Source organism: Cetorhinus maximus, chromosome 15 (genome assembly GCF_964194155.1).
Source record: "Cetorhinus maximus chromosome 15, sCetMax3.hap1.1, whole genome shotgun sequence".
Classification (NCBI taxonomy): Eukaryota; Metazoa; Chordata; class Chondrichthyes; order Lamniformes; family Cetorhinidae; genus Cetorhinus; species Cetorhinus maximus.
Genome location: NC_135893.1, coordinates 63,330,787 through 63,346,835, shown reverse-complemented (window position 1 = coordinate 63,346,835; position 16,049 = coordinate 63,330,787). Strand labels below are relative to the sequence as shown.

The 16,049-nt window shown below is 45.7% G+C and overlaps 1 protein-coding gene across 1 annotated transcript in view; it reads right to left on the bottom strand.

The window, feature by feature from the left end:
- Positions 1-16,049, bottom strand: part of micall2a (mical-like 2a) — a 105,601-nt gene that overhangs the window by 20,682 nt on the left and 68,870 nt on the right. Inside the window, exons 8-10 of the mRNA XM_078558563.1 lie at positions 11,599-12,107; positions 5,701-5,798; positions 4,805-4,931 (exon numbers count right to left, since the gene is read on the bottom strand). Coding sequence (XP_078414689.1) covers positions 4,805-4,931; positions 5,701-5,798; positions 11,599-12,107 — 734 coding nt within the window. The remainder of the gene's footprint in view (positions 1-4,804; positions 4,932-5,700; positions 5,799-11,598; positions 12,108-16,049) is intronic.

Sequence of the window (16,049 nt, the reverse complement as noted above, 5' to 3'; positions counted from 1 at the left end):
ATCTGAGGAGTCACGAATGGTGCTGAACAATGTGCAATCATCAGCCAACATCCCCACTCTGACTTTATGACGGAAGGAAGGTCAGTGATGAAGCAGCTGAAGACGGTTGGGCCTAGGACACTACCCTGAGGAACTCCTGCAGTGGTGTCCTGGAACTGAGATGACTGACCTCCAACAACCATAGCCATCTTCCTTTGTGCTAGGCATGACTCCAACCAGAGGAGAGTTTTCCCCCTGATTCCCATTGAGTCCAATTTTGCTAGGACTCCTTGATGTCACATTCAGTCAAATGCCTTGATGTCAAAGGCAGTCACTCTCACCTCACCTCTGGAGTTCAGCTCTTTTGTCCATGTTTGAACCAAGGCTGTAATGAGGTCAGGAACTGAGTGGTCCTGGCGGAACCCAAACTGGGTGTCAGTGAGCAGGTTATTGCTAAGCAAGTGCCGCTCGATAGCACTGTTGATGACCCCTTCCATTACTTTACTGATGATGGAGAGTAGACTGATGGGGCAGTAATTGGCTGCATTGGATTTGTCCTGCTTTTTGTGTACAAGACATACCTGGGCAATTTTCCATATTGTCGGTGTTGTAGCTGTACTGGAACAGCTTGGCATCAGTACTCCAGTCTTCAGGAGCTAATGTGTGTGGCAGAGGTCCACTTCCCTTGCCATTCTAGGTGGTAAAGGATGCAGGTTCAGAAGTAGCTCCGTGGGAGTGGAGACAGGGAGGCTGATAGGGGTTGGTAGACATCCCCAGCAGGCAAACCTGCCCTGGCAATTGGACTATGGTCATGTAGATACCTCAACCTTGGATGAATCTCATGTATATGAGATTGTCTCTGGTATCCCTGGCACTTCTCTCCATGGTCCTAGCATCCATTAGAGGCTCATGCACACTCATGTCCTCTTCCCGAGGCTCATCCCATTCATCCTCATCTGAGGAGGTGTGTTGCTCCTCCCTATCATCCTGATGGAGGGATTTGCCATGTTGTATTGCCACATTGTGCAGTGCATGTCATACCGCAACTATCCCTGAAACACTGTGTGGTGAGTACTGCAGAGCCTCTATAGACCTGTTAAGGCTGTGGAAGCACATGTTTAACATGCCAATGGTCTGTCTGATGATAGCTTTGGTGGAGGCGTGGGCTGCAAGGTAGCGCTGTTCCTCTGCGCTGTGGGGATCCCTTACTGGTGCCATCAACCAGGTCCAGAGGGAATAGCCCTCGTCATCCAGGATCCAGTCGTCAACCTGGGCAGGGTACTCGAAAAAGCTCAATATGCGAGTTCCACAAGATAAATGAGTTATGAGAGGTCCCTGGGAAATGAGCATGATGGAAATGATTCTTCATCTGTAGTTCCAAACCAGTTTGACGTTTAGAGGGTGGAATCCCTTGCGGTTCACATCTGCTGCTGGCTATTCCGAGGGAGCTCTAATGGTGACATGAGTGCAGTCAATTCCCCCTTGTACTCTCGGGGAAATGAGCAATGGCCGTGAAGCCCACTGCCCTGGCCAATTGGGGCCGTCATCATCTGTGGTCAGCCTGATGAACTCATTGGCATGATGGGAGAGGGCATTGGTCACCTCTTTGATGTTCCCGTGTGTGGCAGCCTGCGAAATGCCACATGTCACCAGTGGAGCTCTGGTAGCAGCCGGTGGTGAAAAGGTTGAGCGCCACAGTCACTTTGAGGGCCAGAGGCATGGGGTTTCTGCAGTGGCTGCAGGTCTTGCTGCAGGATCTGGCAAATTTCAGTGACTGCTTCCTGGGACATCCTCAGGCACCTCTGGCATTGCCCCTCGGACATCTGGAGGTAGTTTCCCCACGTTCTGAAGACACGCTGATGCACCAGTGACCTTCTTCTCAGTGCCTTCCCTGGATGGCTGACTTCTTGACCACCCTCCCCCTCTGGTGCTGCCTGCTGCTGGCCTTGCGGCCTCACTTACTGACTGCGAGAGCCCTCCTTTGTCAAATCCTCTCCTCCTGTTTCCGAGGTTGGTGTATCAGGCCCATGAGTATTCCACCAAGTGAACTGTGTGAAAAAGGCAGTCAGTGATAGGAAGCTGTGTGTCCATAGGTTTCACCATTGAGTTGCTGAACAGTGAGATTTTCTATTCTTCCAATTGTCCAGACCCAAAACTCCACCCACCCCACACTAGCCTCCACCCACTTGGATCTGCACTCCTGCAAGCTACAGATGAGTTTTTGAAAATGGCCAGCAACAGTGTGACTATTAATGTTCCCTCTGCCATCAGCAACCTGAGTTTGACCCACAGGACCCAATTTGGACAGTGCTAACCCTGTTCTTTAGGTCTCTCATTCTGTTTATCCTCATTGACTGCCCCCTCAGACAATGCCCTCTCCAACCACACACAAGATGCCAGGCCCTTCCCCCTGCACATTTCCAAGTCCCGACCCCACCCGCTGTTCTCCCTTGAAGCCCTCTTCCAGTCCTCCATGCCCCTGTCCAAACCCCCCAACCCTCGCTCACCCCTGACCATCCCTTGCCGGTCCCAAGCCTCCATACAAGCTGCCATTCTCCAGCTCTCCTCCCTTGCCACAGGGTTCAACAAGGACATAGGCTCACCTCAGACACAACCTCACAAAGCCAACTGGTGCTTGCCACCCTTAAGCAAACATGAACCAGGTGCCGTGAGGTTTCCATGAGCTACTAACTTAAACTTGAAGGTAAGGCTTAATTTCAAAAAGTTTTAAGGTAATGAGTATTCATGGCATGTAAATCTAGTACAAGTAGGAACCTGCAACAGGATGGTGTGAGGCCTAACCCGCCACAGCCACAACGCTGACTTAATTTTTCAGCCTGAACCTGCCATCGTAATTTCGAAATTTCAGCTCCCACGAAAATAATTCAACCCACCCTCGATGTTTCCTGCTCCCTGAGTCATCATTAAATCCAGACACATTTCCCTTACATAGATCCACATTGACTCTACTGAATCATGTTATGATTTTCTAAGGGCTCTGTTACAATGTCCCTAATAATATATTCTAGCATTTTGCCTATTACTAATATCAGACTAACTGGAATATGGTTCCCTGTTTTCTCTGTCCCTCATTTTTTGAATAATGTAGTTACTTTTGCAACCTTCAAATCGATGGGAACTATCCTGGAATCTAGGCAATTCTGGAAGGTCAAAGCCAATACATCCATTATCTCTCTAACTACCTCTCTTAAAACCTTAGGATGTGGGTTGTCAGGTCCAGGGGATTTTTTCACTTTAAATCCCATTAATCTCTCCAGTGCCATCTCTTTATTAATGATAATATCTCTAAGTTCCTCATTTCCTTGGTTCTCCATTATTTCCAAAACGCTTCAGTGAAGACAGACACAAAGAGCAGAATCATCCGAGATTTGCACTAAGTGCAGTAGCGGGTGTGAAAAAAGTGCCGGCCGCAATGGCAGATTTTTGCACCGTATCGCCCACTTCTCCGTGTGTCCCACTTCATTTGGTGGGGAGGCCTCTGATTCGCCTGCCCTGCTGTCACCTCAGGCCTTCAATAATCCAGGTGCCATATTTAAAAGGCGCCCCTGCACAGAGCTAACTCTCTCTAAGGGATCAAAAGCTGCTGGAAAGTCATGGCTGCCAAAGGGAGGAAACATGCTTCCCCAAATGTAGTCTCCCTCGGGCGCCGACTGGATACAGTGAATACCTGCCGTGAGGTCCTTAACCTCTCTCTGGGCGAGGACCAGCAAGCAAGGTCACCCATCCAGCATGGGAGGCGGTGGCATTGGTGGTCAGCACCAACACCTTGCAAAAGAGGACAGTCACCCAGTGCCAAAAGAGGATGAATGATCTCCATTCCGCCAGGGTAAGTCAATCTACTCATCACTCTCAACTCACATACTCACAAATCCATCACACATCCACAGGGATCTCACTCACTGCCAGTTCAAGGGACATCACCATTCACTCTCTCACATACACAGGATCTGTCCTGCAGATCATGTCCTCATGCCATCCATGGCATTACTCACCACCCATACATGTCAGGCATCCTTCTCATTGGCCTGGCAGGCATCCTGCTCTCTCCACCTGTCTTCATGCAGGACAAGCTGGCATACAACAAAAAGGAGAGGTCACAGACCAGTGGAGGAATGCCTGACATCAAGGTCCTCACAGACTTTGAAAATAGAGTCATCCAGCTGGCCGCCGAGGATCTGGACCGTTCCCGTGCTGACGGTGCTCAGCCAAGTGAGGATCCAGCAGTGCAACATCCATCAGACAGCCATGCTATGAGTCAGTTCCCTGTTCTGCAGTCCCCTGCCATGCACTAATTATCTCTCCTTGCTTTCACAGGCACATCTGTGAAGCAGCCAAGGGGGTGCACCACTCAGGACCTCAACCCAAGCCCCGAAGACAACTTGGAAGAAGAATCTGATGACACCCTAATTGAAAGCCTGTCACAGCGCTCACCCACACCCTCCATCAGTGCAGAGGCACAAACCTTAGTGGGACCTAGATATAAAGCAGCCTCGGGATCACAATCTGGTGAGCACATCTGATCCATAGCAGGCAGCAGCAGCAGGGACTTCCCAGGGTTCTGGCACTCGGAGGATTCCTGGAGGCCATAAATTTTCTGAGCCTGAGTCAGATCCAATGGGATCAGATAATTCCGTCCAAAATATTCATTTAATGTCTCATTTAACTCAATCATTGTTGATCTGTATTTTAACTCTTAATAGTCTTACACAACGAAATCTAATCAATCTCAGTTTCCAATCTTGGGCAAAGGGGCAACCCAGGTCCTGCCCTGTCCCCCTCAACCAACACAGGTGAGGCCACCTACCTCCCTCACAGCTCCGAAGCTGAGGTTCCAGATCCACCCCTTTCTGTTCCAGTACGTCCAGCTCCTTCCCGATATCCCGCAATTCCTTCTGAATGTCCTCCTCTGATATTCGCTGACTGGAGGTAGTCTGCAACATGAAGCGTTGAGTTTAAATGAAACACAAGCAAGAAAACAGACAAGCAGACAAGCTAGTTGCCACAGTCAGCTAGCTACCTTTGTGCATAGAAACACAGCACCATCTTCTCATGGGCAATTGAGAATGGCCAACAAATGCTGACCTCCCCTGGAAAACATTAAAAAAAAATTCAATCCCGCTAAAACATCTCTCTTCCCTTTTCTGCTGCTTCCACCCTAGCTAGCAACCTGTGGATCAGACTTTGCTAGTTAATCATGTGTAAAATATGCACTGACTCACGGCTAATTTCTCTCTTCAATGCGAATAAAACCAAGGTCAGTGAAAGAAAAGCACTGCAACAAACAAACAATCACTCTCCAGGATCATCCCACCCAACTCAGCTTCAGATACATTTAAAAAAGTGAAAGACTTCAGACAGCCTCTCTAAAGCTACCTAAGTGGGACTTTGGTAAGCACACAGCTTAATGATGCTATTCAACCAGCGAATGCACACATTATCCAATGACTGTGGTTAAAACTGACCAGGCAATGGGAGCACATGAGGGCTGGCTGTGGGAGGACAGTTTAAATACAGCGACCAAGCACACACACTGACACACTTCCCCTCAAAAACACACACACACACACACACACACACACACACACACACACACACACACACGTGAGATAGCCTTTTACTTCATTCCACTAATACTCTTCTATATTATTCAACTTAGTGAGGTATGACTTTTTCCCTCCTCCTTGTTTACGCAACTCTCACCTTCTCAGGGGGAGTTGTAGAGTCATCATGACCTTGGCTTTCCTTGGGGTCTGCTGAAACATAATCATCTTCAAAGAACTTTGCTCTTGCCGTCTTCGCTGTAAAAATAAAGTAACAGCAGTTTAGAACTTGTGCAATCAGAAAACATCCCATCAAATAACTATGCAACCACATCATGCAAATTTCAAGGAAGCTGAAACACAAATTGACGGAAGTCATGTCACTGTGAAATAAAGCTCTGGTTAGACCCTATCTGGCATATTGCTCTCAGTCTGGGCACAGCACCCCAGGAAGGATATATAGACATTGGAATGGATGTAGCACAGATTCACCAGAATGATACTGGTGTTAAAAGAGTTCGATTATTAAGTCAAGCTGTATGACTAGGCTGTATACCCTTGAGTATAGACAATTGATATGATTTAAATGAGGTGTTTAAGGTGATTAAAGAAGATGATGCGGTGCAGATCTGGCCCATTCCTCACTCCTGCGCTGTGGCAATCACCCAAGCCATTTTGCAAAAATGGATCGTGTGCACAGGGACACGATGTACAAACTTCTACATAAAGGGGGGAAATACGTGCCCAACCTCCCTCAACCCAATGGCCGCCTTTGTGTGTGGCTGCATCAAGCTGTGTGTAGACCTTCAGAATGCAAACACCAAGTGTCACTACATGCTGAGGTTCTACCTGTCCCCGGTGTTGCGAAGGATGGGTCTGGCCACACTGCCATGGAACGCTCCAAGTATTGGACCGTACTGTACCACCTGTCCTTCATGGAAAAATTTATGCAGAGGAACACCTTTGACCACAAGTCCAACAGGCAGTGGTTAGCACATAGCATCCTAGAGGCCCTGTGGGAAAAGGAGATGGTAGATCCTATCGGATGGTTTCCCGAGCAGACTGTCAAAGTCATTTGGCAGAACACCTCATCACCAGAACTTCCCAACAAGCACCAAGACGTAGCTTGGCTGGTGGTGAGAAAGGCCCTGCCCGTCAGATCCTTCCTACATGCCCAGAGTCTCCTCCCTCCGCACATTGCCCTCGAGGTGGCTGTGGTGGGGAAAGGAGCCAAGGTCATGGTGACTCTATGACTCCCCCTGAGAAGGTGAGAGTTGAGTAAACGAGGAGGGGGGAAAAAGTTATACCTCACTAACTTGAATAATAGAGAAGAATATTAGTGGAATGAAGTAAAAGGCTATCTCACCTGTGTGTGTGTGTGTGTGTGTGTGCATGTATGGGTGGTTGGGGAGAAGTATGTGTGTGCATGCGTGCGTGGGGGCTTGAGGAGAAGTGTGTCTGAGCTGAGAGCACAGCATGCAGTCCATTGGCCAAAGTGTGTGTGCTTGGTCACTGTATTTAAACTGTCCTCCCACACCCAGCCCTCATGTGCTCCCATTGCCTGGTCAGTTTTAACCACAGTCATTGTATAATGTGTGCATTCACTGGTGGAATAGCATCATTAAGCCTTGTGGAATGTGCATTTGCAAAGAAGGTCTGGGGAGATATGCAGCAGTTTTTATCGAGGTTCATCTCGAGTAGCACCATGACACAGGACTCTGTGCTCTACGGGCTATTCCCAGGGATGCACACAGAGACAAACATCACGTACAGCTGGAGAATCATTAACTCGGTGAGAGACGCTCTTTGGTCTGCCTGAAACTTGTTGGTCTTCCAGTGCAAAGAGTTGTTCTTGACCGGATGTTGCAGACTGGCACATTCCAAGGTCCAGGACTACGTGCTGAGGGACGTACTAAAGCTTGGGGCAGCCGCCACAAAGGCGCAATGGGGAAAGGTCTAAGACCTTTCAGCCATAATGCACCGAAGAGCTGGGAACTGTGTAGAACCCCTCGGGCTGTATGGGTCACATTGAATATATACAGTAAATATTATGTGTATTACAATTGTATTGAAGCACCTCAGAGTGCAACATGATCTATCTAGATAATTTGAATAGCATTGCACTCTCTATAATGACCATTTTGAAATGTCTGTAATGTTCTTTTTACTGTGTTGAAGCACCTCAGAGTGCAACATGCTTTATGGTGATAATTTGAATTTCATTGCAATTTCTGTGATGGCCATTTTGAAACGTTTTATAATGTTCTTTTAGATATTTTATGAATAAAGCATATTTTTGCAAAATAAAACACTAAGGAAGTTGATAGGGTAAATAAAGAAATAACTTCCCCTGGAAAGGGAGTCCAGAACCAAATGGGCATAACTTTCTATTAGAGCTGGACCACTCAGGAATGATGTCAGAAATGACTTCTCCAGCCTAAGGGGAGTGCAAATCTGCAACACTTTCACCCAAAAGCTGAGACTAGAGTCAATTGAAAATTTCAAAACCAGGATTGATATAAATTTGTTTTTTTTTTAATATTTGTTCTTGGGATGTGGACATCGCTGTCAAGGCCAACATTTATTGCCCATCCCTAAATACCCTTGAGAAGGTGATGGTGAGACACCTTCTTGAACTGCTGCAGTCCAAGTGGTGTAGGTACATCCACAATGCCATAAGTGAGGGAGTTCCAGGATTTTGACCCAGTGACAATGAAGGAATGGCGATATAGTTCCAAGTCAGGATGATGTGTGACTTGGAGTGGAACTTGCAGGTGGTGGTGTTCCCAAACATCTGATGCCCTTGTCCTTGTATGTGGTAGAGGTCACCAGTTTGGAAGGTGCTGTTGAAAGAGCCTTGGTGAGTTGCTGCAGTGCATCTTGTAGATGGTACACACTGATGCCGCTGTGCACCAGCAATGGAGGGAGTGAATGTTGAAGGTGCTGGATGGGGTGCCAATCAAGCAGCTTGCTTTGTTCTGGAATGGGTGTTGAGCTTCTTGAGTGTTGTTGGAGCTGCACTGATCCAAGCAAATGGAAAGTATTCTATCACATTCCTGACTTGTGACTTGTAGATGGGGACAGGCTTTGGGAAGCAAGGAGGTGAGCTACGCATCGCAGAATTCCCAGCCGCTGACTGCTCTTGAAGCCATAGTATTTACATGGCTGGTCCAGTTCAGTTTCTGATCAATGATAACCCTGAGGATATTGCGAAAGTTGCTGTGGGGAGGTGGGTGGCTACCTGCTCAGTTATCATATACTACATAGCTATATGTACATATATCCAGTTTGCATACTGAACTGCTTGGTAAAACAAGTTCATGTCCTTTATTAGATTCACATATGTATTAAACATGGAAAAAATAACATCAGTAAGCTCCTGTAAAAAATGTGTTCCAACATGCAGTTGCAGAAAATGAACATTCTCAAGGTCGGTTTGTAAAATTTAACTTCTCCCCAAAGTTAGCGAATTATATATTACATGTAAGAAAAAACAGCTCTCGAATTACCGAAGCTCTGAAAGCAGCAGAGCTGACCCGAGAGAGCAATGACCCGTAGCAAAGCCAACATAAAACTGAAAGGGAAATATACCCATTAACCTGATAGTACCATTAAACCTGAAGCAATAGCATTCCATTTGAGGGTCGTATCCATGGCCAATGCTCCATAATTTAAACTGCACTCTCCTGTATTGAGTGTAATTTCTGGATGATCTCGGCAAATCAAATTGTCCTGCCCACCTCACCACTACCGGGCAACATGTACGAATAACACATTGTGGCCTATTCAGTAGCTTGTTAGAACAGCACAGATTTGGCCTTAACTGCCTCGTGCCTGTATTACACAGGGAAAATAAGGGTCTTTCTACACAGAGTAAAAGCAAGTTCGAGTGACTGCTCGATACACTTTCGCAATCATCTCTGTTCTGTTCAGTAGATTCTACATTAATTAGATACCGTGAGTGCTTGTGTTCATTCAATGTCCTGCATTTTGGGGCCCCCTTTCGTTTGGGGGCCCCGCGCCATGGCATGTTCTGTTTCACAGTAAATCCACCACTGGATTCAGCAATGGTAATGTCAAGGGGGGATGGCTGGAATCTCTCAAATTGGAGATTGTCGTGGCCTGGCACTTGAGAACGTTACTTACCACTCATCAGCCCAAGGCTGAATGTTGTCCAGGTCCTGCAACATATGGACACGGACTACTTCAGTATTTGAGGAGTTGTGAATGGTGCTGAATGTTGTGCAATCATCAGCGAACATCCCCACTTCTCCTTATGAGAGAAGGAAGGTCATTGATGAAGCAGCTGAAGATGGTTAGGCCGAGGACACTACCCCAAGGAACTCCTGCAGTGATGTCCTGGAGCTGAGATGATTCGTGGCATGATGAGGAAAAATTTTTGCGCAGCAAGTGTTTAAGAGTGTGGTGGTAGCAGATTCAATCAAGGCTTTCGAAATCAAATTGGATAATTATCTGAAGAGAAAAGAGATGCAGCACTGTGGGGAAAAGGCAGCAAAGCGGGACTTGCTGAGTTACTCTTGCAGAGAGCCAGCATGGACATGATGAGCCAAATGTCACCTTTTGTGCTGTAACCATTGATTCCAACAGCTACAGACATCTTTCTTTGTGCTAGGTATGACTCCAACCAGTAGAGAATTTTCCTCCTGATTCTCATTGAGTTCAATTTTTCCAAGGTTCCTTAATTTCACACTTGGTCAAATGCTGCCTTGATGTCAAAGACAATCAGCCTCACCTCAACCTAGTAGGATAGCAGGATATATAGGGATAAAAACAAAAAACTACTGTGGATGCTGGAAATCCAAAACAAAAACAGAATTACCTGGAAAAACTCAGCAGGTCTGGCAGCATCGGCGGAGAAGAAAAGGATTGACGTTTCGAGTCCTCATGACCCTTCAGAGTTCTGCTGAAGGGTCATGAGGACTCGAAACGTCAACTCTTTTCTTCTCCACCGATGCTGCCAGACCTGCTGAGTTTTTCCAGGTAATTCTGTTTTTGTTTAGGATATATAGGGATATTGGAGACATGGTAAGTAGATGGAGTTAAGATACAGAGCAGCCATTATCTTATTGAATGGCAAAACAATAGCGAGCGGTTGAATTGCCCCTCCTATTCCTATGAATCGTGCTAGAATGGAGTAGTATGGGTTGACAAATTTTTAACATATCATTCTTTTTTCCAAATTTCTCTTCCGCCTCACCCCCACTCCACCACCCCCCTCCCCACCCCTTCCCTATCACTGTAATCTCCTCTAGTCCTACAATGTTTTGAGATTTCTATGCCCCTCCAAGTCCAACCTTTTGCATCTCCCTAATTTTAATCACCCACCATTGGTGACCATGCTTTCAACTTTCTGGGCCCTCCTTCTGGAATTCCATCCCAAAACCACTCTGCTATCTTTCCTTCTTCAAGCTGCTCCTTAAATGCTAGCTCACTTGTTCCAGTATCTCCTCATGTGGTTCGGTGTCAATTTTTGTTTGATAATTGTACCTCTGAAGCACCTTGGGAAGTTTTACTATGTTAAAGTGCTCTTTAAATGCAGTGTTGTTGTTGCCTGAGCCTTTTACTGGTACCGAGGTTTCCTTAGTAACTGACTTGATCTTCATTCAACATGAGTAACAATGCAAAAGCAATCAGGCCCACTAATTTTTCCTTTAATCCTGTGACATAGCATTGCTTTGAGTTAAATATGTAGCCTAATTATCATTGCCTAATTACAAAATAAACACTAGGCATACCCTATAAAATCTGAACTGCATTCATTAAAAGAGGAATTCAAGTATGAAAATTAGATTTATTAATAAATAGCTTCCCCAATGATTCTCTTGTTGAAGATCAAAGGTGTAGACATTTTGCTTTAAGAAATATTACCAAAATATGCCAATTTCCATGTGCAGATTAGCTCTATTATCAAATCGACTTTCTGTTATAATTTGTACTCATTGCATAATGAATAGTACCTTATCACTGTGAGAATGCAGAGAGAATTAACTGAGGTGGGGTTGCTGGCAGTAGAATTTTTTTGCAGGAATATACTGACCTGTCACGGTGCTTAATTTGCCTTGGACCCAGCTCTGCCTCCCTGGCAACTCCTCCGTGACCCTGTCTAAAGCAGGGCTGCTCCCAGGAGCTTGAGGACTTCCCTTGTTCTTCTCAAAAGGAGACACTCTGGGAGGATTCTTATCCGTTGGACTTGGAGATTGCAATCCATTCTTGGCTCCCGCCAACAGTTCCGCACTTGGTTTGAGCACTCTCTTCTCCTGTGTGGGATGGAAGGTTTTGGCATCTCCACTGAATACCTCTCTGGCGGGGGAGGCAGAAGGTGTGGAAATCGTTGCGCTACCTGGATTATGGAGAGAGAAAGTAACCTCTACATGTTTCCCACTGCTTGTGCTGGTGTTCCATTGGGTTGTACTTGGAGTCCAGTTGCTGCCTCCTGCTGTCTTGGGTGTAGGGGGAGTGTTTGCTGTGTTGCCAAAGGCATCTGGTTTTTTAATGTCCAGATTAATGGATGAACTGTGTATTTGCTTGACATCTGAGGGCCCAAAACTAAAAACAGAAAATATTCAATTTTCAATTTTACTTGGTTATATTAATTCTAATATCTCACATACATTTAGTGCACAAGTCACACTGCAGACATAACACCTCAAGGTGTAGCACTTAGCTACGGGAATATCAGGGCGGGGCAAGCCATTCAACCCCTCGAACCTGTTTCACCATTCAATCAGATTATGGTTGATCTGCACCTTAACTCCATGGCCAGGATTTTACATTCGGCATGCGGGGGTGGGCCTGACTCGCTGGAATGTAAGATGAGGCGCGATGACGTCAGGCGCGCGTCCCGATGTCATCGCACTGTCTTGCAATATTTCGTTCGGCGGGCGTGCACGCGCTGGAGTCGGCTACGCGCCCGCCGATAATTGAAAGGCCTATTAAGTCCATTAACGAGCTAATTAACTCCAAATTTATGCTACCCGTCCAACCTAACAGTTGGCGGGCAGGCGAAAAGGCCAAGTGGCTTTCACAGTTTTTAGGAAACCTCATCCACGAGCGGGATGAGGTTTCCTAAAGCTTTTACAAATTGAATAAAAACTTTTTTTGAAAAATCAAAACATGTCCCACCTCATGTGACACAGTCACATAAGGGGGCATGTTTCATTAAATTTTTAATGTTTTTAATAATTTCTTTAAAAAGCGCTTCAATCTCCTTGAGGCAGCTCCGTGCCTCAGGGAGGCTGTAGCACTCTTTTGCGCGCGTGTACAGTGATCGCGGGCGGTGGTCAGCTCCGGAACTGTCCTCTGCCTGCTCCCGCCGAGCCTGCCCAAACGCAGGAAAAATTCAGGCCCATATATTCGCTTTCGGTTCCATAATCCTGAACGCCCTTGCCAAACAAAAATTTATCCATCTCAGTTTGAAATTTGTCAAATGACCCCTAACTTCAACAATCTTTTGGGAAAGGGAGTTTCATATTTCCACTACCTAGATTCTACACAACCTGAACAAAAAGAAAGAAAATCAGTCTTTAATGCTGGGTTCTTCTGGCAAGGAGCCAGTAATTTACAAGCAGCGAAAATTAACCTCCAAATGACCTCAGAGATTTACAAAGTGCCTGGAATTGTCTATTTAGACCACTTTCTCACAGAAAGTTCAAGAGCAGTGATCTTAATATACTGGAGCAAGTTGTCGCATTCTGAGTCTCAGAATATGCATAAATGCCTTGGGAAACAGAGCTGTTAACCCTGGGTTGTGTCTTCCTGGGGCTTTCATCACATGATCTTCTGCCTCGAACCACCCCACCCCCTCGCTTCTGCCATTGGTCCATCCTTGGGACACCATTGCCTTCCCACAGCCGATTGGAAAGGAACGGATTCTAGCTTAGCCAGTCGGACTTAATGTGACAGTCAGTAAAATAGCTTCTTTCCCCAGTCTCCAATATTTTTATAATTAGTAAATGAAAGTGTTCTAAGAAAACTTTTTTAAAACATTTTTATGCCTTATTCAGTGTCAAGGAGATTAATCTTCGATTCCTGGAGACCCCAGGTTAATTTTAAAGGGTTGGAAAGCCTATTTAGAGACCTTGCTTGACAAAACTTATTTAGGTTACATATGTATGCTGAGAAGGAGGTAGCCAAGCTTTTCTTTTCTATGTAACTGAACCAGTAGTTTGAGCCAAAGTTTGGGTTGGAATTCAAACAGTGTATCAGTGTTCACTGCTCAAACTGAAGCTGCCTGTACATTACACAGAATCACTTCATCTCAATAAGGACAAGTTGTGAAACAGCATTAAGAGAATGGTTAGAAGTTAAAACTCCAATTTAGCAGATGTTACTCAACTACCCTTCAGATGTAGGAATCATCCAGTTGCAGCAATCATTTGGGTCCTGTCCAAATGGGTGAAAACACTAAATGTCAGTGGTGGCTCACTTTTCCCTGAATTCTGAGGGTTCGAGTCCTACTCCAGAGAATTAAACACAAAATCCAGGTCAGCCCTGACAGCGCAGTACTGAGCTAGTAGAAAGGGAACCGACCCAATTGGATTAATACTGAGTGTTAGTCAAATAACTTTTATTCCTCATCTTTAATATGTTGAAATTAAGTGTTAAAAAATGCAGTCATTAAAGCCTTGCTCGGTAACACTGATGGGCTGTGGGTGACAGACAGACATTCCTGCAATTTTTGAATAGTAGGGCTCTCTCTCCTTCATTCTGTGGATTATGGATGGTCATTAATTGAATCAGTGAGTCAGAGCAATTTGAGTTCCAACTATTGAGTCAGTTATTTAGTTTACATAGTCCGGTGGTTATACAGCCATTTCTCCGACAGGCTTGCCAGCTGGTTTTTCTCTGTCCTTCAGTTTTGTATATGTACATGTTCTTATGCATTGAGTTGTAGAAACTAATTCAATAGTAACTTTCGAAACAGATTCAAAGGGGAAGAATTTACAGGGATATAGGAAAAGGGCATAGGAGTGGGACTAATTGGATTGCTTTTTCAAGGAGCTATCACAGGTATGATGGGCTGAATGGCCTCCTACTGTGCTGTGTAATTCCATGATTCTATATTCATATATCTGGGATTAAAATAACTCTAGATACCTTCCAGATCTAAAGCTAGAAATTCTAACTGTGCAAGCAAACTCCTACAGTGGCTGGCATAATCTGACTGCTGTCAGGAGAACAGTGAGGCATCAACCTTTTCTAAGGACCAGACTCAATGGCTTAGCATTAAAGTAAAGGGAAGATTAAAACGCTAAATACTACAAATGCAAGAGATAAGACAGGTACATGGCTGTCAGATATACTTTGCCAGTGTTATAACAGAAAACTAATCCATCTACTGATTGAGATGATAGCCTTCTAGTTCATCCCCTTAAGGTTGGATTCAAATTGCACTCTTTGGGAGCATGTCTTTATCTAGACATTTAATAAGGATTATACTGGGTTGCCCCAGTGTCATCAACAGAAACCAATCCCTATCACCCACACTCCACACTCCCACCCCCACACCATCCCCCCACCCGCCCTCCTCCGAGTGCCCACTCCAGTTCTCATTTTTCTTTTAAAGGGAGCACAACCAAGAAATTCAAATATAAGATGCAATAAAAAGAATAAAAGTGTTAGTGTATTATAATGCTATGACTTATATCTATAGGACATTCTGCCCTTTGTGAGGCCCACCGTATCGCGAAGGGTTAAAGTGACATGCAGACATTGTATGCTCCCTCTCTGAGGCCATCTGGGTGCAGAAGAGAGGTGGAAAGCCAGAGGCTGCTAATTTCAGCTCCATGGTCTCAGCACTACAGGGGCCCCAATCTTTAAAAATGTTGACCAGGCTTTTTCCAGGCACTTGCAGCTTGGTGCACTCTGCCTGTAATGGGAATGTCCATATGCCAGCAGCTTGCAAGGTACGCAGATTATGACGTAAAACAATGTCTAAGGGTGATTTAGTGTGCAAACTGCCATTTTGGAACTTGCAGGTCCTGTTAATACCCTCTCTTAATCACAACCAGCTAAACATGCGTTCAGATGCATGAAAGGGACTTCCCACCCCATACTAACGCTACTTAAAGGAGCCACCATGGGACATGCAGGTGAGGTGTCTTTGACTTCCTTTTCTGCTGCACAGTGAGTGGAAATACTCTGGTGACTGATATTGGAGGAGTGTGGAAAAGTTTCTGGATTCATAGGCCTGAAATTTTCGGATGGCGGGGTCTCACTTCCCCACTGACTCCGAGTGCCCCACAGCCATTTCACACTCGACCTACTGGAGTAAGCTTCCCAATGCCATATCCGAGAACCTGGGAACCCTCTCTCAGCTTGTTGCCATTACCATTCTTCTTCCTTCCAGCAAAGCCTCCCTGAAAGTGTCCCACCAGCTCCAGTATCCTTAATGTAGCCTCCCTTAAGAAGGGCAGGCTGATTTTAAGAGGTCCAGGCTAGCTGGACACACATACACACCTGGATCCACTGCTGAATGTGCAGCCAAGC